The sequence below is a fragment of the Durotheca rogersii genome, assembly GCF_024521655.1.
Source record: "Durotheca rogersii strain YMJ 92031201 chromosome Unknown GGS23scaffold_3, whole genome shotgun sequence".
Classification (NCBI taxonomy): domain Eukaryota; kingdom Fungi; phylum Ascomycota; class Sordariomycetes; order Xylariales; family Xylariaceae; genus Durotheca; species Durotheca rogersii.
In genome coordinates, this window is record NW_026251234.1 from 56598 (window position 1) to 78753 (window position 22156).

Sequence of the window (22156 nt, forward strand, 5' to 3'; positions counted from 1 at the left end):
CCTCTTAGACCCCGTAATCGGAAGAAGATCAGTCGGTCTACCTGACGCAGCTTTCTCCTCTCCCAGCCCAACTTTAGCCTTCAGCTCCTCTCCATCAATACCGTTAGAGTCTATTACGCCGTTAGGCGCCCCGGGCCTCCATTACGACTCCGGTTTAGACTTGGGTTCTTTCTTCTTCTTCTCTAATACGGTGATATAAAAAAAAACACCAGTATCTTATTAATAGGCGTAGATGCGTATACAGCGACCCAGCAGCAATGGCTAGAATTCGTTCTAGGAAACATGGTTTCCGAAAGCCTGCCCGGCATCTGCCCGTCGTCCATCAATCAGCGCCTCCAGATCGCCCCGCCCCAGATTCCCCCCAAACCCCCAGACAGGCTCTCCCAGATACGCACTCCAAACCCCCAGATCGCTCTCCCCAGAAATGCGCCTTGGGGCCTCTCTTCTGTAGCAACCACCTAATGGCGCGCCAGACACACACCGGCGCTAGTCCGGCTGCCATAATACTCTGCACACACCGGCATCCCCCGTCCACCCTCGGACCGGCGCCGGCGGCCCCAGCACCAGCCGTCTCGGGGCAAGCAGATATCCGACGAGTGGGAGACGCACTGGAATCGTCGTCGTCGTCCGGCGCAGGTGCCCGAGACTCGGTCCCAGAAAAGCAGTAACCCTAGAAAGTCGTTCCTTTTTTTTTTTTTTTGGTTCATGGCAACTTGAGCCGAGGGACCAGAAACCGACCCGGCCTTGTGGCTGCGCCAACGACGCAGGCTAGGTCCACCAATATCGACTCACCTTAAAGTAGCAGCAAGCTCAGGACCACGCACAGCAATGGAAATTACTGAGGATAACCCGTGGTGGTGCGTAATGCATATAGTAGACCTGTTGCGAAAAAAGCCTTCATTGGTAGTTGCTTGACCAATAGGTATCTTTTCTTCACTACCAACAAATAAACCCATGTGCACGCCTTCGCCAAAACTAGCATGTCCCCCCAGACGACGCAGATATATATACCTACCTATAATATTATGGTCTACAATAACAGGACCTAATTCCCTAGGTTTCCGTCAATGTATGTGGTCCCCTCCCTTTTTGCCCCCCGCGACATCTCCATGATTTTATTTTTATTTTTTCCCCATGGTATCCCAAACAGTCCAAGAGAGATGCAAGTCGCCGACGAGATCGAGCCCAAGTGGAATTCCGCTCAGCTGTGCAAGCCGCAGGTTCTCTCGCGCATGAGCTCTCTGCGCTTTTTATCCTTTTCTGTTCATCCCGTCAGCCAGCTAATCACAGGTCCAAGTAGGCGCAACCATGTACTCACCTCCATCCCATACCAAAAATTCGTGTAGACCGGAGCCTGTAGGCACCATGGGTAAGACGGGAACCTTCTTGTCTGTGATTACCTCCAACAGGGCCGGGCCCTCGGTATTGATGAGCCATTTCAGGGACTCGACGGTGTCTTCAGGCTTGACCAGTCTCCGGTGTTGGACTCCCATAGAATCGGCGAGCTTCATGAAGTCGGGGTTCTTTTGATGCGTGTGCGCATATCTGTCCTCGTAGAAAAGGTTTTGCCACTGCGTGACCATTCCCTGCTCCTCGTTGTTCAAGACGATGACCTTGACGCCGATGTTAAATTGCGAAGCCGTTGACAGCTCGGTGAGAGTCATATTGAACGAAGCATCGCCGTCGATGTCGATGACGAGGGCGTCAGGCCGGGCAACCTTAGCGCCAATGGCAGCGGGGAGGCCATAGCCCATGGTACCAAGCCCGCCCGACGTAATCATCGTACGGGGATATCGCCACCTGAAATGCTGCGCCGTCCACATTTGGTGCTGGCCGACACCAGTCGTAATAATAGTGTGTTCTTTCCGTTCCGCCGTTAGTTTGCTCAACTCTTCGATCAGGATCTGCGGCTTGATCATCCCGGCCCGTTCCGTGCGCTCGAAGTTGGCCATGGGCCATTTGGCCTTCCACGAGTTGATTTTATCGAACCATTCTTTCCGATCGGCCATGCTTGTCCTTTTGATCAGAGGCAGAAGCCGGGCCAGGTTCTCGGACAAATCTCCCTCTATAGCCTCAGTTGCTTGCACGACCTTGTTGATATTCTTCGGCATGATCTCAAAGTGCACGATACCTCCTCGGCCCTCGGCGGCGGCGGCCTTAGCTGCGGGTGCGAACTTGCTCACGTTGCCCGTCACGCGGTCGTCGAAACGACCACCGAGGACAACGATGAGATCAGCCTCTTGGATGGCCATGTTAGCGAACGCGGAGCCGTGCATGCCAAGCATGTAAAGCGACTTCTCGTCAAGCTCGTCGAAGGCTCCGAGGGCCTGGAGGGTGGTAGTTACGGGAATCGACGCCTTCTCGGCGAACTCTTTAAGGAGCCCCGGTCCGCCGTGTGACGAGATGACGCCCTGTCCGGCATAAATGACGGGCCTCTTGGCTATATTGGTCAACTCGGCTACTCGATTAAGGGATGCGCTTAGCATCTTTTGAGTAGCTTCCATGGCCGCGCGCGATGCCGCGCTAGGTAGACCCGGGAGGGCTGGTTCGGTAGGGATGGCTTTCCTCAAGACAGCGGCGGTAACGTCCTTTGGGAGATCGACAAGCACAGGGCCTGGTCGCCCACTGGTTGCAATGTCGAAGGCTTCGTTGATCCTTCGGGGCAACTCGGCGATGTTCTTAACCATAACATTCCACTTCGTACAAGCACGCGAAATCCCGACCACATCTGCCTCTTGGAATGCGTCGCTACCGATAGCGTAGGTGGGAACCTGACCGCAGAACACGACCAAGGGCGTCCCGTCTGATAGGGCGTCCTGCATCGGAGTGACGACATTGGTAGCACCCGGGCCGGAGGTTACAAGCACGACACCAGGCAGTCCAGAGGCGCGCGCATAGCCTTCAGCCATGTGTCCTGCGCCTTGCTCGTGTTTGGGAAGAATGAAATCGAAATGCTTCGAGTTATAGATGCCATCGAAGACGGGGAGAATAGCCCCACCGGGATATCCAACTGTGACTCATATTAGATACGGCACTGGTGTCCCGTCCGACATGCGACGTACATATGTGCTTGACGCCTCTTCTCAGCATCATCTCATGGAATATCTCGCCTCCAGTCTTTCCGATGAATCTAGATTTTCCCGGTCAATCATATGCGGGCCATCGAGATAGCAAAGGGAAAGGGTCGCCTACGATTCATCCACGTCGGGTGTCCGAGGATTGACCAAGGGTTGAACATGGCTTCGGTCCTTGGGGCTCGTAGGATTCAATGCTGGAGGAGGCACCTCGCTAACCTGACTATGTTTTTGGCCGTAGCGCATCAGTCGAGACGTCTTAATTTCAGGAGGAGGAGCCGTGGTTCTAGAAGATAGCCGACTTACGGCGTTGCTTGTGCTGATGTAGCTTGATTTCTGATGCCAGCAGGGACCTTTTTTCTGGACTGTATGCCAGCAGATATAGGCGAGGCAATGAAGAAACGTCGCTGTTGTGAAGTTCGAGCCAGGGCCTCGAAGGCTCGGCTTGCCGGTCGGACGCGAAGCATGGCCGAGGGGGAAGAGAACGGCTGTAGACGGCAGGCAGGCGTAGGAAGACTCTAAGGGCAGAGGAGAGCTACCCAGAGCACGCTGCTAAGTGGCTAAAATTATAAAAATTTAGTATATCCGTAAGGAAAAGCCCACCAGCAGGCTTGCGGAGCGTTGAGGGTGGTTCAATGGCAAGAATAAATATTCCACGATGTTGGTGTATCGAAGTGGGCGGGCTCTCGAACAGTCACACAAGACCAGCAAATTCATGGCGAGCCGACAACGGGCAAGAAAAAAAAAAGAAGAGGGACAAAGACTGTGGGGTAGGCAGGGGGGGGGCCAAGTCTAATGTGCTATAGGTACATACCCATATATCCGGCACAATAAGTTACGAGGCACCTGCAGGCAGGTAGAGGTACTCTGCCATAGTAACCTAGGCCTCCGCTTATAGGTACCCACTATACACACCTACCTTTGAGGCTCCAGTCGCTTGTAGCACAAGCAGGCCATCTAGGACGAGAGTATACCTCAACCTCTGAATGCCGATCTTCAACCTCTTGAGTACCGACACCCAACGCTTGGCCTGTATGCGACCCCGGGCTACCCTACGTAGGTAGGTATTTGTACGTGTGCTTGCTACCATCGCTTTACAACAGGCTAGATTCCCACTCAAACCGCATGTGAGCCGATGCTATCTACGCCTACGCATTATACGTTGAGCTTCGACTATAAACTAGGCCAGTAGCTAGTTCATCGTAACGTTACCCAACCAGCGCTTGTTGAGCGGTGTTGCAAGAGACACAGTTGGCATAATGGAGACAAAATGCCTACAGAGTATAGATAGGTACACGCCACAACGCTAGCTCGCTGGCTACCTGTCTGCGATCTCCTTTAGCCCGGAACGGTTGAAAAAATGGAGAGACAAAAGAAGGGGGCGAGGGGGCCTGCCAAGATCGCCAAGTTCTACTCGGAGGCACCTAGCTTTTCCACTATCTGGGTTGGTCTTCAATAGAGCTTGGTATACGCTCTGGAGTGGTAATCCGTGTGCTTCGCATATTCATTACATGCAGGCAAACAGGTATATATGTGTGCATGAACCGATAATGGACACTTGTTATTAAGCCGGGGAGAGTGTGAACTCGGCCTAAGACACGGCGATTCCCACACTACCTAGGTAGGTATCTTCTAGGGTAGCATACCCGAGGTGTCGGAACGGACGGCGTTAGGAATTGTCACGCATGTGCCCACCTAGACAGATATACTAAACTGCATGTCCCTCGGAGGAATGAAGGACGGCGAGGCGTCCTCCAATCAGACTCACCGGAACCACCACATACATGAACTCCTTTTTTTCTATAGAACAGAAGCTCTTAGAGCCGTCCGTAGGAGGTACTTGAGGAAGTACCGCGTTGTCAATTAACATCGCTTTCGACTGGGCACTTTTCACCGTTAATTTCACCGTTAATTTTACCTGTCCATATATGTAGGTACCTAAGGTAGGTATATCGTGCTCAGACGAGGAGTCACCGAAGGTACCTACCTCCAGATACTTGAAGCATCCCTAGCTTACGTAATATCCGTCGTTCTACCCCGGATTTCCAGATGCGACGCTGGAGGGAATTAGCATGTGACGGTAAAACACGTCCACTTACCCTCCTCCATCCCGATATAATATACGGTGCCTATGCAAAAACCCATACCTATAGGCGCCGACGTGTGTCTACGTGTAGAAGCTTACATGTCCCGGACAAGAAAGGAATGCAAATACGGTCGCGCGCGTACAGGTCCGCAAGTTTACATCCTAGGTACCTAGCAGCCTAAGGTAGCGCCAGCCACATCGATCAGTACCCAGTAATCCCCCGAGACCTACCAGTCCAGGGCGATTGCCCCTTCAAGCCTTACCTTAGAAGATGCGACTCCGAGAGTCGAATCGGCAGAAACGCTTCCTCCCTCCCAGTGTCGATTCTGATCAAGACGATGGCACGTCCGACGACGCTTTCGTAGTTGAGGTCGGGTCATACCCTGGTGATCTAGTCGATCACGACAGCGACTCCCCAGCCTCGTCGGATTTTGAATCCGCCGACGGCAGGCAGGCTAGGCCCGCGCGCAATAGGACAAAGAAGAGCCGTCCGTCGGCGTCAACGACAGATAGGTCGCTAAGAGAAGTGCGACTCTATCCGACGGATGCTTCACAAAAATGGACGAGGTCCTATGTCGGCCCGGTCAAGAGGTGGACGCGGCTCGTAAGCCTAGTGGATTTCTGGTTCGGCGATAGGGACGATCGCCAGCGCATCTTCGACGACTTCATAAGCCTGTGGTGGAACATGCACATCCTCCCACCAAAACTTCTGCCGGGCTCCTCCCGGCTAGCGCGGGCCAGGGACGGCTGGATGCCCGACGGCTTCGCCCAGAACCAGCAAGAGAAGATTCGCATCTGGTACCAGAGATATCTATCGACACGGCCTGCGCCCCAGACGTCCGCCCTCATCGACGAAGCGGCGGCATTCCGGTGGTTTCTTCCCCAGGCCGACGGCGAGATGAGCGTCCTGCTTGGCCACGTCACGGATCAGAAGAAATACTTCATCCAGCAGGGCGAGAGTATACCGCTCGTAGACTCCGGGCTTCCGGTTGACGGCGAAGACGAACCCGAACCACAGAATGCCGGCTGGTTACTCGACGTAGGAGGCATCGTCCTCTCTATGGGGTGGGCGCCGATACGGGGTCAAGCTGACCAGCTCTTGGCCTTGGCTGTCGTTCCCTTCTCAGACCAAGCTCCTTACCAGGACCCTGATATTGCGCCAGTGGCGACTGAGATTAGAGGAGGCGGTGTTCAGGTTTGGAAATTCGAGGCGGAGGAAAACTCTCGAGGTGTTTTCCGGCCTGCTCGTTCTTCGCCAAGGTTGGCCCGTGTTGTGGGTTTCCGATCACTGCGAGTGATGAGATTGCAGTGGTGTCCCGTCCCGCTCGCGGGTCAGAGTCAAGTTGGGCTCCTAGCCGTGCTATGCAACGACGGAAAGGTAAGAGTCGTCAGGATCGGGCAGGACCCAGCGACCAGCACCACGGGAGCTTTCGGTAAGTATTCGCAATGTCGAGAGTAGTAGAGCGATTGGTTGACGTTGAGCTAGAGGACATACAGGAACCTATGATCACTATCGAACCGCCAAGGGAATATACGCTAGAAATAAACTGCTTTACTTGGATCAATATGAACCGCATTGCTGTCGGTCTTTCGGATGGTTCGGTAGCAGTGTGGTCGCTTTCGCCTTGTCGGCAAATGCAGCGTCACCCTGTTCACTCGAGTCCTATTATGGACATGGTCTCGAGCTACCCTTCGCATCCTTTCCTAATCGCGACGCTGCCCTTAGGCGGCGTATTTACCCTAACCGACCTAAACCGACCAAGTGCTGAGAGAACGTACCATACGAACATGACGATATCTCTACAGCCGAATGCACTTGGCTGGAGTGATCACTTAAGAGGATACGTATCTGTGTGGCCTTCATCCTTCCCAGCGACCTCGACCGTATCTTTCGTTCAATCTCGAGTATTTCCCCTTTCTCGTCATATATGCACCCACGAAAGCCAGACTACCTGTCTCGCCATAGGGGCGTGCCATCCGTTCATCCTCGTCGGATGTTCGGACGGCTCCGTCTGGGCTCTCAACGTCCTACGCAAGATAGCATCGCACCGACAGACAACCTACAAGATCAGAGTCTTCCAGCACGAATACATCCCCTCTCCTCCACCAAATAGCCTCGGGGGCGAGGAGATCCCGCGCCGGGGAGCGTGCCGCATCCTGCACGGCTTCCTAGCCGAGCCCAATACTCACCCGATCATGACGAGGATCGCAAAGAAAGGCCAGATGAAACACGCTCAGGCGGGTAAGGGAGCGGCAGACCAACACAACGATGAAGGCTCGGCGAAGAAGGGCAAAAGCAACAAAAAGACAGCCCAAAAGCCAGGTGGCGCGGGGTCTGACGATCCTGCTGAAATCGACGAGGATAATTTTACCATGGTCGCGGGTCCCATCGTCGTCCACGAACCGCTGAGTCGCATCACGGCCGTGTCTTGGAACCCAAATGCGGAATTCAGCTGGTGGGCAGCGGCCGCGATGGGTTCCGGCTTGGTGAGAGTTATGGATCTCGGCATCGAGGCGGAAGACACCGAGGGGCAACAGCACGAGCAGATAGGGTTGGGAGGCGAAGGCGACGTGGCCGGATCAGAACCCGGCAACGACGATACCCGCTACGAAGATGAGATGGAAGATGGCGATGAGGGTGATGATGATATGTCACAATAGGGCCTCACTGAATCACCTATATAGTAGAATGCACGAGCTACTACGTTCTCCTTAGGCTGTCTGTATCTAGCTTCTCTATCAAGAGTATAATTAGTTGACCAAGTATTCAAACTCCCACTTCAGGGTTCGAGCCTCGACAGACCCAATGGTGCTATGCAGTTATAGCTCTATTAAAACGCCCATTTACTCCATCTCTCGGACTCCGGTCGTCTAAGTCTGAGCTCCAGGTCTGTCCGTGCCTGTAGTTGGTCTTCAAGATCCGCTCACGGTCGTGAGCAATGGCGCGCGGCATATGAATGCATACGGTATTCCCAGCTTCGCATCACTAGCATTGCCCCCCCAGAACACTGTGGTGATAATCGAACGCCTTAACCATCCCGTTAAAGTGCGACACGGCGGCGAGCAGGATGAGGATGTGGAACAGCTGGTGCGAGCTGCCCCAGATATCGAAAGTCCGCGGGAAGCTTCGCTCGGGCCATCGGACCTACAGAGACACACGCATGTCAATATCAGCCCTATTAGATTAATGGGCATACGATGGGTCATGTTTAATCACTCACTGCGTACTGCGGTAACAATGGAGTTAGCGGCTACGATTTGACCGGTGAGTCCCAGGGAGCGAGCTCCTTGAGCTACGTGAACGCAGGAAGGGACTTCAATATCAGAGGGGGAGGGGTGGGGGTTACTCACAAGGAAAGCTCCGAAAATGTAGAGAAAGCCCTGCAAGAGAACCCAGCTAAGGCCCATGCGCTCGTCGAGGGCGCGGTAGCCGTAGATACAAAGGGCGTGACAGATAGGCACCACGCCGGAGACACCGAGACCAACGAACATGGCCGCGCGGTAGGGCCGCCAGAGTGGCGTCCGGAACCTCTCGATCCAGGACACCATGCCGCAGCCGAGACCCAAGAGGAATATCTATGCACGAGGGGAAGGGGTCAGGTTAGAAATGAAGCGGGGAATACGTACGGGGAGGGACGTCTTCCAAAAAGTGAGGGCGGAGGCTTACAGCGCACAGGTATACCGTCCTGAGATCTGGCAAGCAGAATAGGCCGTAATACAGCGCCGGGATATAGCTCCCTACGATTAAGAATACGATACCCGAGTAATCCAGCTTATTCCCCCACTTGGCAACCTCGGGGGAGTGGTTTGAGATGGCGTCTACATAGCAGGCACCGGTCAGAGAAGAGGGGATTCGAAAATCACACACACACACACAAGTTCTAGAAAAGACGTGTATGATCACCACTTACTAATTTCGAATTAGCAGCACATTATGAAAAAGAGGGGGAGGGGGCCAGCGGAAAAACGGCCACGGCGCACCTACCGATATGTGGCACTCATGCCGAGGCAGAGCAGGGCGCCGGCGAAGAAGCAGGCGAAGGCGAGGACGTCGTCGGCGCCGGCGGAGGGGTAGCGGGCGGAGGCGGCCTCGACGACGAGGACGGCGGGGGCGAGGGCGGCGGCGAGCCAGGCGGCGCCGGCGGCGGGGAGGGTGAGGGCGCCGAGGAGGTGGGTCCAGATGTTGACGGACTCGTTGTGGACGTAGAAGAGCGAGGCGAGCGAGTGCTGGAAGCTGCCGCTCTCGGGGCGGTACCCGGTCGCGATGTACTGGTTGTCGCGGCGCCAGGCCGGCAGCTCGTCCCAGCCCAGCAGCAGCTGCCGCGCCGCGCCGGCCAGCTTGTGCTCGGCCGACGCGGCGGCGCGCGCGAGCGCCGAAGCCGCCGACGAGGAGCGCCGCCGCTGCCGGAGCCCGCGTCCGTCGCCGGCCCCCGCGGAAGGCCCGGAGGCGGAGGCGTGGTCCTGCGGGTGCTGGAGGGAGAATTCGCCCATGGTAGCGGGAACAGCTTAGATCTAACGATGATGAAGGGGTTTAGTAAGAGTGTTTCTTAATCTAGAGAGGATGTGGCTGGCACGGAGTCATCACCTGTGATACTGTGTGGTCGAGAAGTCGTTGATTCGTCCGGCCAGATATGCAAGGTATATTTTCACATGCGGTGTCACTCTGTTTCGCTTATTGTCATTATCTTCGTCGTCTTGTCCTTCTCATCCATCAAGAGGTCGCCCACCCTTGTTGAGAAGAAACACAAGTATGGGCGTATATAAGTAGAAGGTTGTTGAATGCTGTGTCGATAATTGTTGGGAAGACGCTACCGGTTGGTAGCGATGAATACGGATAGCCGAAGAGCCCCTGAAACACCCTCGAATGGACAGGTGCTGTCACCTGATGCCCACCCGTCCACGCAGGTATGGTCGCCACCTTACGATTGGTACACACGTATCTACTACAACCACACCAACGTGATGGGATCCCAACATCGTGATATGGTTGATCCACATACTCAACGAGCCTCGGTCCGATTTTTCTTCGGAAATGGAAAAAAAAAATCAGTCTATTAAGCACCTTACGTAGAGATATCCCCCCTAGACTCGGCCAGCAATGGGGCAGTCATGTCAACCCGTCAAGCGCCTACGCAGCTTACGCCTACACCCTCGATGTGATTCATGACTTCGTCGCTTCCGTCGGTCGCGTGGGAGGCCTCTTATTTCTTGCCGCTCTTCTTGATGCCCTGACCACCAGTGTTCAGAGGTCCCTTGCCGCCAGCCTTCTTGGCCAGCTCCGCGCGAGCCTTCTCGTCTGCCGACCGGAGTTAGCGACTGTCCGATACGGCTGTAGATGCTCGAGGGCGCATACCTGCCCTCTTCTTCTCGAGGAAAGCCTTGTCGTCCTCATCGAGGTCCTTCTGCTGCTTCTTGGGCGCCTTCAAGGGCTTGATCTTGCCGCCTAAATAGGGGGGGCGAGAGACAAAGAGGTCAGCCTGAGCGAAAAGATGCCACGGAAGGGCTGCGAAAGTAACAAGTTGGCTTTCGCGGAAATACAGTCCGGGAGATAGATACCTTCTCTGTTCTGGCCACCCATGTTGGAATAATTGCTTCGTGTCTGAGCTCGTTCTTCTGTCGTTGGCCAGCCTCGCGCGAGATGCCAGGGAGGCACCTTGGTCTATCCCTCGAGGGCTTGGTGGAAAGAAGTCGAGGACGGTCCGGGGAAGAAGGAGGAGACGAAGGATGAAAAAAGAGAGGCGGTAATCCAAGGCGACAACAAGTCAGCCAGACCCGGAAAAGATGCTAATCGCGGGGCACCAAGCGAGTCGCAAAGGGTCTTTATCGCGCTAGTCCCAATACTTCGATAATTCCATATCCACCGTATTATATAGCCCTCGTTTACCAGGCTATCCTTTATGTATTATCAGGGTTGTAAAAAAAGTTTTTCAGTTAAGTTCGGGCTGAACTTAACTTAACTTAAGCAATTTCGAACTTAACTTAAACTTAACTTAAAAAAGTTTTCAAAAAAAAAACATAACTTAAACATAACTTAAACTTAACTTAAAAAGGGGTTTCTAAATAAAAACATAACTTAAACTTTTTTAAGAAAAACTTAAACTTAACTTAAAAACTTAAAACTAAACTTAAAATTAAAAAAAAACTTAAAATTTAATAATTTTTAAAAGATTTTTTCTTTTAATTATAATAATTATTTAAATTTTCATAATTATCAATATAAAATATTTACTTTGTATTTTATTATATATTGTAGTAGTGCGGTGGATCTAGGCTACGTAGCCTTTTCGATGTGTATTTATATAAGTTACGCACTCATATTTTCATCAGTTAGACTTAGACCTATAGCCATCACTAGTTATAGCTATTTACTCGTTTCTTGCCATGTCTTTTCTCGCTATCCTCGTTACCCTTTTCTAGTCTCCCTTTCCTAGCTACCGTTTTCAGCTAGCTAATCAACCGATTATAGCTATTTACAGCTATAATCTTAGTTAATCGGCACTAGGCCAGTTGTTAGCAGTTAGGTAGCCGTTTCGTGCCTCCGTTAGCATGCCTACGCTGCTCCTATTTAGTATTACGACCTTATAGTGAACAGGAGCAGCGTAGGCACGCTAACGGAGGCACGAAACGGCTACCTAACTGCCAACAACTAGCCTAGTACCGATTAACTAAGATCACAGCTATAAACAGCTGTAATCGGTTAATCGGCTAGCTAAAAACGGCAGCTAGGAAAGGGGACTAGAAACGGGTAATAGAGGATAACTAGAAAGGCATAGCAAGAAACGAATAAATAGCTATAGGTCGTGATATCTATAGGTCTAAGTCTAGCTAATGAAAATATAAGTACGCGACCCATATAAATATACATCAAAAAGGCTACGTAGCCTAGATCTATCGTACTACTACAGCCTCCCTAATTCAATTAATCCGTAAGGAGTAATTAAACTCCTAATAGTAATAGGTACGGTGGCTCTCGTTCCTATTTAACCTAATCCTAATCCCGATTAACCCTAATTAACTAAAAGCTAGCTAATTCAATCAAAGGCTAACAGGATAAGTTAGGTAGGTTAATTAGGAACGATTGTAATAGTAACAAGTAGGTAGTAGGGTAGGTAACTATAACCGTGCCTGATCCTAAACCTAAACCTAATTAATCCCGAACTTATTCAATCGCTACTAACTAGGAGCTAAGCTAGTTTAATTAACGATTAATAGGAAATAGGAAAGATCTAATAATAAGAATAACTGGGCTAGCGGAGCTGTAACCTATAAACTAACCTAATTAACCTATTCCTAATTAACCCTAATTAACTAGGAGCGAGCTAGCTCCATTAGGGCCATTAGGAAATAATAGGGATCAATAGTTAGGAAACAAGTGAACTATAACGGGGCAGGTAAAACAAGCGTAGCTCCCGAAAGAAACGAAAGAAATAATCCTATACGATATAACGTAATCCCGTCCTTCTCGTCCATGACTATTTTTTACCGATCCTTTTAACTGATCCTAATCTTATAAATTAACTAATATATCCTATTCATGCCCGACTATTTCCTAACTTATTTCTAGCTATTCTCGTATAACCGTTATTCGTCCGGTAGCATTTACCGGGCTTCCCTTGACCCTCGATCCCTTCCCTATACGTAGTTCTAGGGGCTCTGGCTCTTCCTACTAACTATATATCGGTAAGGGCGATAAGAGGGGTCTCTAGGCGTTACTATTCCTATGGCTATTTTTTCTAGGCTTTCTTATTTAATATCTTATCTATCTCGTATCGCGGTATCGTCTATATGGGTCTTTCGCGCTAATCGGTAGGTCCCGATTAGGTTCGTAGGTATAAGGTATGTCGGTATCTTCTTAGTAATTAAAGGCATCGTAGTACCTATCGGTTAGGAAGGCAAGGAGAAACCTCCCCAGGTGCCGTAACTAGCTAGCAGGAATAAAACAAGGGCGATCGGAGCTATCAGTAAGCCTCTTGCAATTAAAATAAATCGATCGGTAAAAGAACGGATGCCTTTAAGCGCGTATTATAAAAAGGGGGTAGTAGCGGTAACTTAGTCAGATTAACTAAGGGCGAAAAACTACCATCTAGGTACTGTTAAAAACGGAGGCGAAACCGGGTAAAAACGAGCATAGCTCCTTCAAAAGAGATAATTAAGAAACGAGAATAAGATAGATCCATTAATCGGCGAACGAGCTTTTAGGTAAGCTAATTAAAAGCTAATAGGAGGGCGTGGTTATTAATGGTCGCCATGGTTATCTGCCCTTCCTATTGATCCAGCTACCTGAAAAGGCTTAAAAGCTAAAAGCTACGAAAAAACGGCTCTGGAGCTACGAAAATAGCTCCTAATTAACTAAAAATCAGGGAATCTCCTGATCGACGAATCCTGAACCTAATAACTATAAAAACGGTTGTAAAAGGTCACTCCTAAGGCTGAGGTAAGGACGAGCTACTAGGTGGTCGCCACTGAACAGGAGCAGCGTAGGCACGCTAACGGAGGCACGAAATGGCTACCCAACTGCCAACAACTGGCCTAGTGCCGATTAACTAAGATTATAGCTATAAATAGCTATAATCGGTTAATCGGCTAGCTGAAAACGGCAGCTGGGAAAGGGGGCTGGAAACGGGTAATGAAGGATAGCTAGAAAGGCATAGCAAGAAACGAGTGAATAGCTATAGGTCGTGATGTCTATAGGTCTAAGTCTAGCTAATGAAAATATAAGTACGCAACCTATATAAATATATATCGAAAAGGCTACGTGGCCTAGATCCACCGCACCACTACAATAGCTATTTATTCGTTTCTTGCCATGCCTTTATAGCCATCCTCCTTACCCTTTTCTAGTCTCCCCTTTCCAAGCTACCGTTTCAGCTAGCCGATTAACTGATTATAGCTATTTATAGCTATAATCTAAGTTAATCGACACTAGGCCAGTTGTTAGCGGTTGGGCAGTCCTTTTCTCGTGCCTCCATTATAGCGTACCTACGCTGCTCCTATTCAGTACTGTAGTGGTGCGGTGGATCTAGGCCACGTAGCCTTTTGGATACGTATTTATATGAGTCGCGCACTCATATTTTCATCAGTTAGACTTAGACCTGTAGATACTACGACCTACAGCCATTCACTCGTTTCTTGCCATGCCTTTTCTAGCCATCTTCGTTGCCCGTTTCTAGTCTCTCCCTTCTCTCTCCTTCCTTCTTCCCCTTTCCCAGCTGCCGTTTTCAGCTAGCCGATTAACCGATTACGGCTGTTTACAGCTGTAATCTTGGGTTGATCAGCACTGGGCCAGTTGTTGGCAGTTGGGTAGCCGTTTCGTGCCTCCGTTAGCGTGCCCACGCTGCTCCTGTTCAGTACCTACCTAAATCTAACCAATAGAGGTATATATAATATATAGTGTTGAAAAAAAAAGTTTAAGTTTTTAAGTAAAGTTTAAGTTTTTTAAGTTAAGTTAAGTTTAAGTTAATTTTTTTGAGCTTAAGTTAAGTTAAGCTTTTTTCAGTTTAAGTTAAGTTAAGTACCTAAGGTATTTAAACACATATGCAGGTACTTTACCTAGGTACGTACCCACGACGCGCACATTCAGGGAAGATGCCTCTACACGTAGAGATAGGTACGTACTACATTAGGTGCCTGTTCTATTTTAGGTTCTTCGGCAGGCACGTGCCTAATCCTGATTGGGTCTAGCATGGAGCGCCGGATTCGGCGATATGTAAATCCACCAGATTTGAAGGTCCTCGGATGGATCCACGTCGGATGGCACATCAGGCAGGGCTTCTAACGTGAATCGTTTTATCATATCGTGAGCAGAAACGTTTCAACGCTTTGAAAATCGATTCCAAACCGGAAACATCTCGAACCCGACGCGACGTCATCTTCGTGTTCTCTTCTCCAGGCGGCATTTCCCACTCCTACTCCCCACTCACAGCACCCAGCCACCCGTCCATCCCTCCCTACCCGGCTTGGATCATACACTCTTCCAGCAGAGCTCGCCACCGCATCACCTCGACCAACAAATACTGGAGCTGGCTGAACCTGCGATGCGGCAGGGTTAAGAGGGAAGGAAGACAAGCCAAAGCAAAAGACGTTTACCGGTTCGACTCAATTCTCCGCACTTCCGTTCGCTGCTGTGCTGGTAGCTAACATTGTATTCTCCCCCGTCACCTAGACCTGGAAGTGCTCTACACTTCCTAGGTTCTTGTCCTGGTATAGTGAGCAAAATGGCAACTCCTGCTAGTTCTGACGAGGGCGAGATTGTGGAAAACGGCGTTGGAGACTCGAAGGCAACTTCACTGCCTCAGTTTGAAGGAACCGGTGTTGACCGTATGGACAGAACTCGAGCTAGATATTCGAGATCAAGATCACCCGAGTATGTGAACGGCTCGAGATACCCACCCAGCTCATCCCGACGAAGCCGCTCGCCCCGCGGGCGCAAGCGTCCCCGCGATGACCGCGATTCCCTTCGCGGGGGCCGCCTAGATGCGGACCCGCGACGGTTTCGCGTCCACTACGAGGACTCGTCCGATAGTCACCGCCGCTCGCGTATATCATACGATGACGAAGACCGCCCTCCTTACCGTTCATCGACTGCTGGCCTCCTCTACGATGACAGAGATCGAGACTACGTTGTCCGTAATAAGACTAGGGACTCGAGTCGAGACCGTGATCGAGATCGTCGACCTAAGAAGCGCAATAGAAATCGCACGCGTTCTCCGTATCGACCTCCGCAAAGCGATAGGAACCGAGGCGGCTATTCACGACGCGATGATTACAGAAACCAGCGAGCGTCCGAACAGACGGGTGTCGAACACACCCGATCGAGTCAGCAAGGCACCCCGCGGCATTCCCGTGACCATGCAAAGTATTCTGAGCAGAAGTCTGCGGGAAGTACAGGTACCGGCAAAGATGACACTAAACGCGCACCAGGTAGTTCCGAGGAAACTACTCCTACAGGGCCGCCGGCCCAACCCGCCCAGCAAGAAAAATACTACGAGGAAGAGACACCTGTGGACGTCGACGCCGAGATAGAACGCAGACGCCGGCGTCGCGAAGAGCTCCTTGCGAAGTCGCGCGGTGCCACGCCAATGTTAGTCCAAGCCCTCCAGGCCTCGGAAAAGACGAATGCAGCTTCGCCGGGCCAAACACGGGCGAGTACGCCTCTCGCTGCCGAAGGGAATACCCCCCGATCCGGTAAGAAACCTCTCCTCTTAAGTTCGAAACATCGATTTCTAACGCTAGTACAGTCGTCTCGTCGCCCCACTCGCCGGCTCGTGGCCTTCAGGAAGGAATGTCGCCCGCTGTACTAGAAATCTCTAACGATCAAGATCTCATCAATACTCACGGCGAATCTAGAGGCACAGACGACGACGGTCCTTCCGCCGCGGACTACGACCCTACGGTTGATATGAGAGAAGATGAGCTCCGGGACGAGCTTCGGCACGGGCATGCCGGCGCCCATGGAGAAACCCTTCCCTCGACTCAGGATGTCGCTCCGGCCGAAGAGCCACAGCGACAAGAGAGATCGAAGAAGGACGACGACGACGACTTCGATATGTTCGCTGAGGAATTTGACGAGGAGAAATTCGCAGCCCCTAAAACTGCCGATCTAGATACCACCGTGGACGACCGGAAAGTCCCTGCCGCGTTGGTCGAACCTAATGCCGGCGGTATCCTCGAGGGCGATGACAAAGACGGATATTATAAGATTCGAATCGGCGAGATCATAGATGGTCGGTATCAGGTCCAGACGACTCTAGGAAAAGGCATGTTTTCAGGCGTTGCCCGAGCTGTCGACATCACGAGTAAGAAGCTGGTCGCCATCAAGATGATGCGAAATAATGATGCACTCAGGAAGGGAGGCTTTACCGAGATCGCGATTCTGCAGAAGCTAAACGAGGCTGACCCCGAGAATCGTAAGCACATTGTTAAATTCGAGCGCCATTTCGAGCATAAGAGTCATCTCTGTTTAGCATTCGAGAACCTCAGCTTGAACTTACGGGAGGTATTAAGGAAGTTTGGCAACAATATTGGCATTAACCTGAGCGCAACACGCGCTTATGCACATCAGATATTCGTCGCTTTGGCACATCTCCGCAGGTGTAGCATCATCCACGCCGACCTGAAACCAGACAACATCTTGGTAAGCAATCATCGTATCGTGCTGTATGAGTAGGGAGGTCGCTAACCTCGTCTAGGTCAACGAAACCCGTAATATCCTCAAGATCTGCGATCTAGGTACAGCTATCGACAGATCAGATGCCGCCACGGCGAATAACGAGATTACCCCTTACCTAGTCAGTCGGTTCTATCGAGCGCCAGAGATCATACTCGGGATGCCCTATGACTACGCCATCGATATGTGGTCCATAGGATGCACGTTATATGAGCTGTACACCGGCAAGATCTTATTCACGGGCGACAGCAACAATCAGATGCTCAAAGCAATCATAGAAATCCGTGGCAAGTTTAGCACCAAGCTGTACAAGCGTGGGCAATTATCTCAGATGCATTTTGATGACTTTGGCAACTTTGTCAGCCTCGAGAGGGATAAAGCCCTCGGCAAGGTAAGTTGGCAGTGTTTTTTACTTATTCGCTTTCCTCGGGCCCCAGAGCACACACACATACATGCATACATACACATACACACACCCACATGGTTGGTAGATAACGGGCCATGCCCTGCACGGCTATTTATATTCGAGGCTGCGGTTGCGAGTGGATCACGTCGACATTACTACAGGCAGCATGATGCCAGCGATGCGGAAATCATCTCCTAACGCCCGCTTCTGGGTGATATCCTGCTTCGGTTTGCCACCCTGCGTGCCCGGGACCGGTCAATCATACCGTACCATCGCTCGACGTAGGCCGAGGCGTCTATGATGCGCTCGTAGCCTAGGTCTATCCCGGATCTTACGGCCTCGAGCTGGCACTTCCAACCCCCAACGCTCCACCAAACACCCTCATCCATCTGCTTGGCTACCTTTTCTTCATAACCCCGCATTCCGAACTTGTTTGCGCCCCCGGTCATTCGTCATTCGTGTCCTAGAATAGGAAGTCATCATCTAGGCCATGTATGCTAACAGATGTACAGACAACAGTGCGGACCCTGGCCGTTGTCAAGCCGACCCGTGACCTCCGGACTCGCCTCATGGCCGCTTCGGGAGGAATGAACGATGTAGAATCGAGGGATTTAAACCATTTCGTGGACCTACTAGAGCGATGCTTAACACTGAACCCGGACAAGAGGATCACGCCATCTGAGGCCTTAAAGCACGCTTTCTTTACGACCAAGCTCGCCGCCCCGCCGAGATAAGAGCTACTCGGAGACACCCCAAGAGGCACGCATAGGGACACGCAGTATCCCGGGCACCGTGTCCCGCCAGCCGCCTCGCATGCACGTTCCATCTGTGGGCATTATGAGAATCCCGAGGATAATCTTGGAATAGTTTTAGGGTATGGTGAACAACACCCAACACGGACACCGCAGTCCCGACCCTGCGGTTTATCATCAGCAGTTTAGATCAAGTATAAAGGTTACGATCTCACGCTGTCAGCCGACTCTTTCCCATTCGTAGAACCCCTTTTACACGAGAGATCAGGTTTAGGAGGTATTAGAGAAGTTGATAGACTCAGACCACTATCAAGATAACAAGGAAAACCGGACTTCCCCCTTCCCCTTATTAGTATGTAGAGCAAATTAGCAAAGAGCGCTCTAAGGAAACGGGGGCTTTACAGATTTGGTTTCGGTTAGTGTAGCACGGGAGGATGATTATTATTAAGGCTCAACAGGCTTGGACAGAGACCCAATGTCGTATGTGACCGGAACCGGCAGTGCGAAAAGACGTAATGTGATTGCGAGATGAATCTAACCGCCCCATGGAGTGTGTTGCACCAAGCCGTTGCAGCCGTTGTAGGACTTTCGAAGGGATCCCGATCTTCTGATAAACATGGCAGCCTTGGCGTGTTGGACGCAGGGTATCTGCAGTAGTTGACAGATATGCCATTGATATCTGGGTTGCCGTCGTAAACGCCGTCCCACCTAGCCAACTACGCAGATAGCGCCAGGTCTTGAGCCCCCTTTCCCGTCGGTATATCCCCGCGGGGGTTACGATGCCGATGCTGATGTTGGTGTAGGTGCACCTGTAGGATCAAGTGTGCTGCATACGCTTCGAACGGCAACTGCTACGCCGTAGCTAGAGGCACTCAGATCATACGTATCATGTAGGTTGGAACACGGATCGTCAAGCTTCCGGATATTGCCGCTGGCGATAGTGTGGCCTAGCAGCCTTTCAGGCAGCAGCCGAATATCGATCTTTCTGTGGCTGCATCTCTTGGATATGAGCAGAAACGTCACCAGAGATGCCTGAGAGTCGGCAGGCAGGCCATCATCCTACCCTTCCATCGCCAACGGGGCCGTACGAGCGGCCCCCGGCCTTGGCTTGTGGTACTCGCTCGCTCGCTCTCGATCTATCCACGGCGAGATATTTGAGTACGGCGGCGAGGTTACGGGTGTAACCCGTCAACAATGCCGTCATATCTGCTCCATTGGCGAACTTGTGTTTGCGTAAGATTGCCGCTCGGTGTGCATCATAGGACCGACTATCCGAGCTTCCCCCCTTTCTCTTCACCTCTCGCCGCTGGGAGGTAGTACCACGACCAACTATTTTGGACAGGCAAGTCACGCTGAGACAGCTGAGAGAATAGCCAAAGCCTAGAATTCCGGCGGCGACGAATTGTTTATCCTCTCGTTCTCAGCTTACGAAGCAGTGGTATCCAATCGCGTACTCGGCCTAGGCAATCGCCCAGTGTGCCAGGGAGATTAGGGGGGGGGGGGGGGGGGTACATCACGCTCTCCGGTGGGTAGGGCTATCGGCCGAGACATCAGCATCGGTAGCCTGATCATCATGGATCGTGTATGCCTAGGTACATGATATGCGGAGGAATACGAACGTGGGTGTGGGCGGTCACGAATGGTCGCTGGGGGCGGCTATTCCCAAAGTCCCTCGCAGCAGCAAACGACCGGCCCAGTTGTCTATTTCCAAGTCCGTCAGTCTTATCTGCCTCACGAAAGTGTAAACTAATGCGTTGAAGGTGGAGTCGGCCTCTCGCTCCCCTCGATCCAGAGCAAGGCAACGGGCGACGATGCCCTAAGCCACTCGGATGTCTTGAATGTGTGTGATATCAACTACGGCGGCGGGACTCAAGATCCGCAAGGCTACATATGCCGATCCTAAAAATACTACCTACGATTCATTCAACACCTATCGAGGCTCTCGTCGATGCCCTTCGCCAAGGCTACCCAGACATATACCTAGGCCCTTCAACAGTTAGTTGCCTGCCTATTTTTATCCCTTCTAGCCGGCACCCTCCCTGAGTTGTAATTCCAACCAACAGAATGTGATGGATTGGTAATATCCTACAGTTCCTATACAGTAGGTAGGCAAAGGGAACATTCCTACGTACGCGTTACTACATAGCACGGCAGCCGATACAGGAAATGGGGGCCATCTTACGGACCCGTGATAAGTGGTGATATAGGTACGGCATTTTCACGGGCATACCGGCCAAACACAAATCATAACACCCTCCCTGGGGCTAATTAACACTTCTTAGGGATTCATACCCTGCTTTTAACGCCTCGTCAGCCGTGGCATCCCACATCGAAGAGCCGAGCGGCCTCGTAGCACGGGGCGTTTGGCGGTGTGCGCCGTAGGCAGGTTAGACGACGATGGGACTCACAACGCCCCATACCATATACCGGCGATATCAGTCCTGGACAAGCACCACCGGTACGACAACGAGAGGCTGAAAAGAGAAAATTTTGACAACTCGGGTGACGACTCATTTCGTGCTGTTCAACCATAGGGGCAGATCACGGCTAGCAGAGAGTCCGCGCCGGCAACCTGCATACATAACCCGCGCGGGACCCCAAAACATGGTGGGCGTGGCTGGGAAATCTAGACATCCACGGCGCACAGCAGGACCGGGATATGCAGGCGAAAGGGAAAAGGGATGTTCTGGGGTGATGAGATGTGACGTGAGAACCCGCGAGTGCGAATGTGCGCATCAGCTCGCTGCCGTGGCACCGGGGACGTAGGGACACAGACAGACGCACATACACTTAGCACTCATCACATAGGCACACGGGCGGAAATGGTGTGTCTCCGGAGCATTGGGAGCTGTATAGGTGGGTGGCGCGTGTGTGCGGTGCGTGTGTACGTGTTGTTTGTATGTGCCACCTCGCCTGCCACCAACGCCATCGCACATCCTTGCTGCGTAGCTCGGCAGTGGCCCGCGTCCCTTCGGAATCCCTTCTTCGCGAGTGCGTTGGTCGCGCAACAAACGGACCTGTTGCTGCGTGGCGTGTAGATCCGATTCCCCCCTCCTGCCTCCTCCTCCCTCAGAGGGCCGCCCAGCCGCTCGGAGGTAGGTAGGTAGGTAGGTAGGTAGCAGAGCACTTACCGCTTGGAAGCTGGAGCTTACCCGCTGACTGGCCGGCCGGCTCGCTCGATGGCTGGATGCTACCGCGACCCGGGGGGGAGGATCAGAGACCAGCCCAGATCCGGCCTAAAAATACCCTACGCGTACACCCAACCGTCGCATCCCCCCGGATCCGCCAGCGCGAAGCAGCAGAGCCGAAGCGCCCTGCTACGAGGCTTGGCGGGCGAGAGGCGGCCGGCCCGGCGGCCGGTCTCGCTCGCACCAGGCGGCTGGGCCTGTCTCATTGGCCGCGTGCCAGGTTCGCGAGGCGTAAGCAGGCAGGGGAGAGAGGGGGGGAGAGAGGCGGCAAGACGGCAGAAAAAACAGAGAGGCAGGCGAGCCGGGGGGCCGCGCCGACGCGCGCATGTGCGTAGATTAGCTCCGTCGGGCATAGCTAGCGCAGACGAAAACGCCCACGCCGTAGGCCCCTTCTCCTCGAGCCCCCCAGCCTGCCTCCCCCCCTCCCCTTCTCCCCTCTCTAGACGTCAGCGGAGGACTGCAGACTTCACCGCTGCCGCCGCTG

The 22156-nt window shown here is 52.3% G+C and overlaps 6 protein-coding genes across 6 annotated transcripts; 2 read left to right on the forward strand and 4 right to left on the reverse strand.

Annotated features, from left to right (window-relative positions):
* Positions 1 to 855: 855 nt before the first annotated feature.
* GGS23DRAFT_550530 (acetolactate synthase) lies at positions 856 to 3833 on the reverse strand. Its single transcript, XM_051515296.1, has 5 exons — positions 3381 to 3833; positions 3193 to 3297; positions 3063 to 3130; positions 1319 to 3010; positions 856 to 1260 (listed from the first exon to the last, which is right to left on the reverse strand). The coding sequence occupies exons 1-5, from the start codon at positions 3539 to 3541 to the stop codon at positions 1202 to 1204; spliced, it is 2085 nt and encodes a 694-aa protein (XP_051375126.1). The 5' UTR covers positions 3542 to 3833; the 3' UTR covers positions 856 to 1201.
* A 1334-nt stretch (positions 3834 to 5167) lies between these two features.
* On the forward strand, positions 5168 to 7902 carry GGS23DRAFT_550532 (WD40 repeat-like protein). Its single transcript, XM_051515297.1, has 2 exons — positions 5168 to 6593; positions 6647 to 7902. Exons 1-2 carry the CDS (start codon positions 5432 to 5434, stop codon positions 7819 to 7821), a joined length of 2337 nt encoding a protein of 778 aa, XP_051375127.1. The 5' UTR covers positions 5168 to 5431; the 3' UTR covers positions 7822 to 7902.
* Positions 7903 to 8146: 244 nt separating this feature from the next.
* On the reverse strand, positions 8147 to 9651 carry GGS23DRAFT_593170 (hemolysin-III related-domain-containing protein; the record flags this gene model as incomplete). The annotated part of the gene is made up of 5 exons (XM_051518004.1): positions 8147 to 8305; positions 8382 to 8387; positions 8512 to 8736; positions 8828 to 8979; positions 9159 to 9651. The coding sequence occupies 5 exons, from the start codon at positions 9649 to 9651 to the stop codon at positions 8147 to 8149; spliced, it is 1035 nt and encodes a 344-aa protein (XP_051375128.1).
* Positions 9652 to 10361: 710 nt separating this feature from the next.
* On the reverse strand, positions 10362 to 10738 carry GGS23DRAFT_593171 (translation machinery associated TMA7; the record flags this gene model as incomplete). The annotated part of the gene is made up of 3 exons (XM_051518005.1): positions 10362 to 10456; positions 10514 to 10603; positions 10699 to 10738. The coding sequence occupies 3 exons, from the start codon at positions 10736 to 10738 to the stop codon at positions 10362 to 10364; spliced, it is 225 nt and encodes a 74-aa protein (XP_051375129.1).
* A 4188-nt stretch (positions 10739 to 14926) lies between these two features.
* On the forward strand, positions 14927 to 18387 carry GGS23DRAFT_550549 (kinase-like protein). Its single transcript, XM_051515298.1, has 3 exons — positions 14927 to 16344; positions 16398 to 17293; positions 17349 to 18387. Exons 1-3 carry the CDS (start codon positions 15375 to 15377, stop codon positions 17928 to 17930), a joined length of 2448 nt encoding a protein of 815 aa, XP_051375130.1. The 5' UTR covers positions 14927 to 15374; the 3' UTR covers positions 17931 to 18387.
* On the reverse strand, positions 18063 to 19025 carry GGS23DRAFT_269895 (uncharacterized protein). Its single transcript, XM_051512433.1, has 4 exons — positions 18887 to 19025; positions 18700 to 18816; positions 18621 to 18648; positions 18063 to 18558 (listed from the first exon to the last, which is right to left on the reverse strand). The coding sequence occupies exons 2-4, from the start codon at positions 18720 to 18722 to the stop codon at positions 18196 to 18198; spliced, it is 414 nt and encodes a 137-aa protein (XP_051375131.1). The 5' UTR covers positions 18723 to 18816; positions 18887 to 19025; the 3' UTR covers positions 18063 to 18195.
* Positions 19026 to 22156: the final 3131 nt, after the last annotated feature.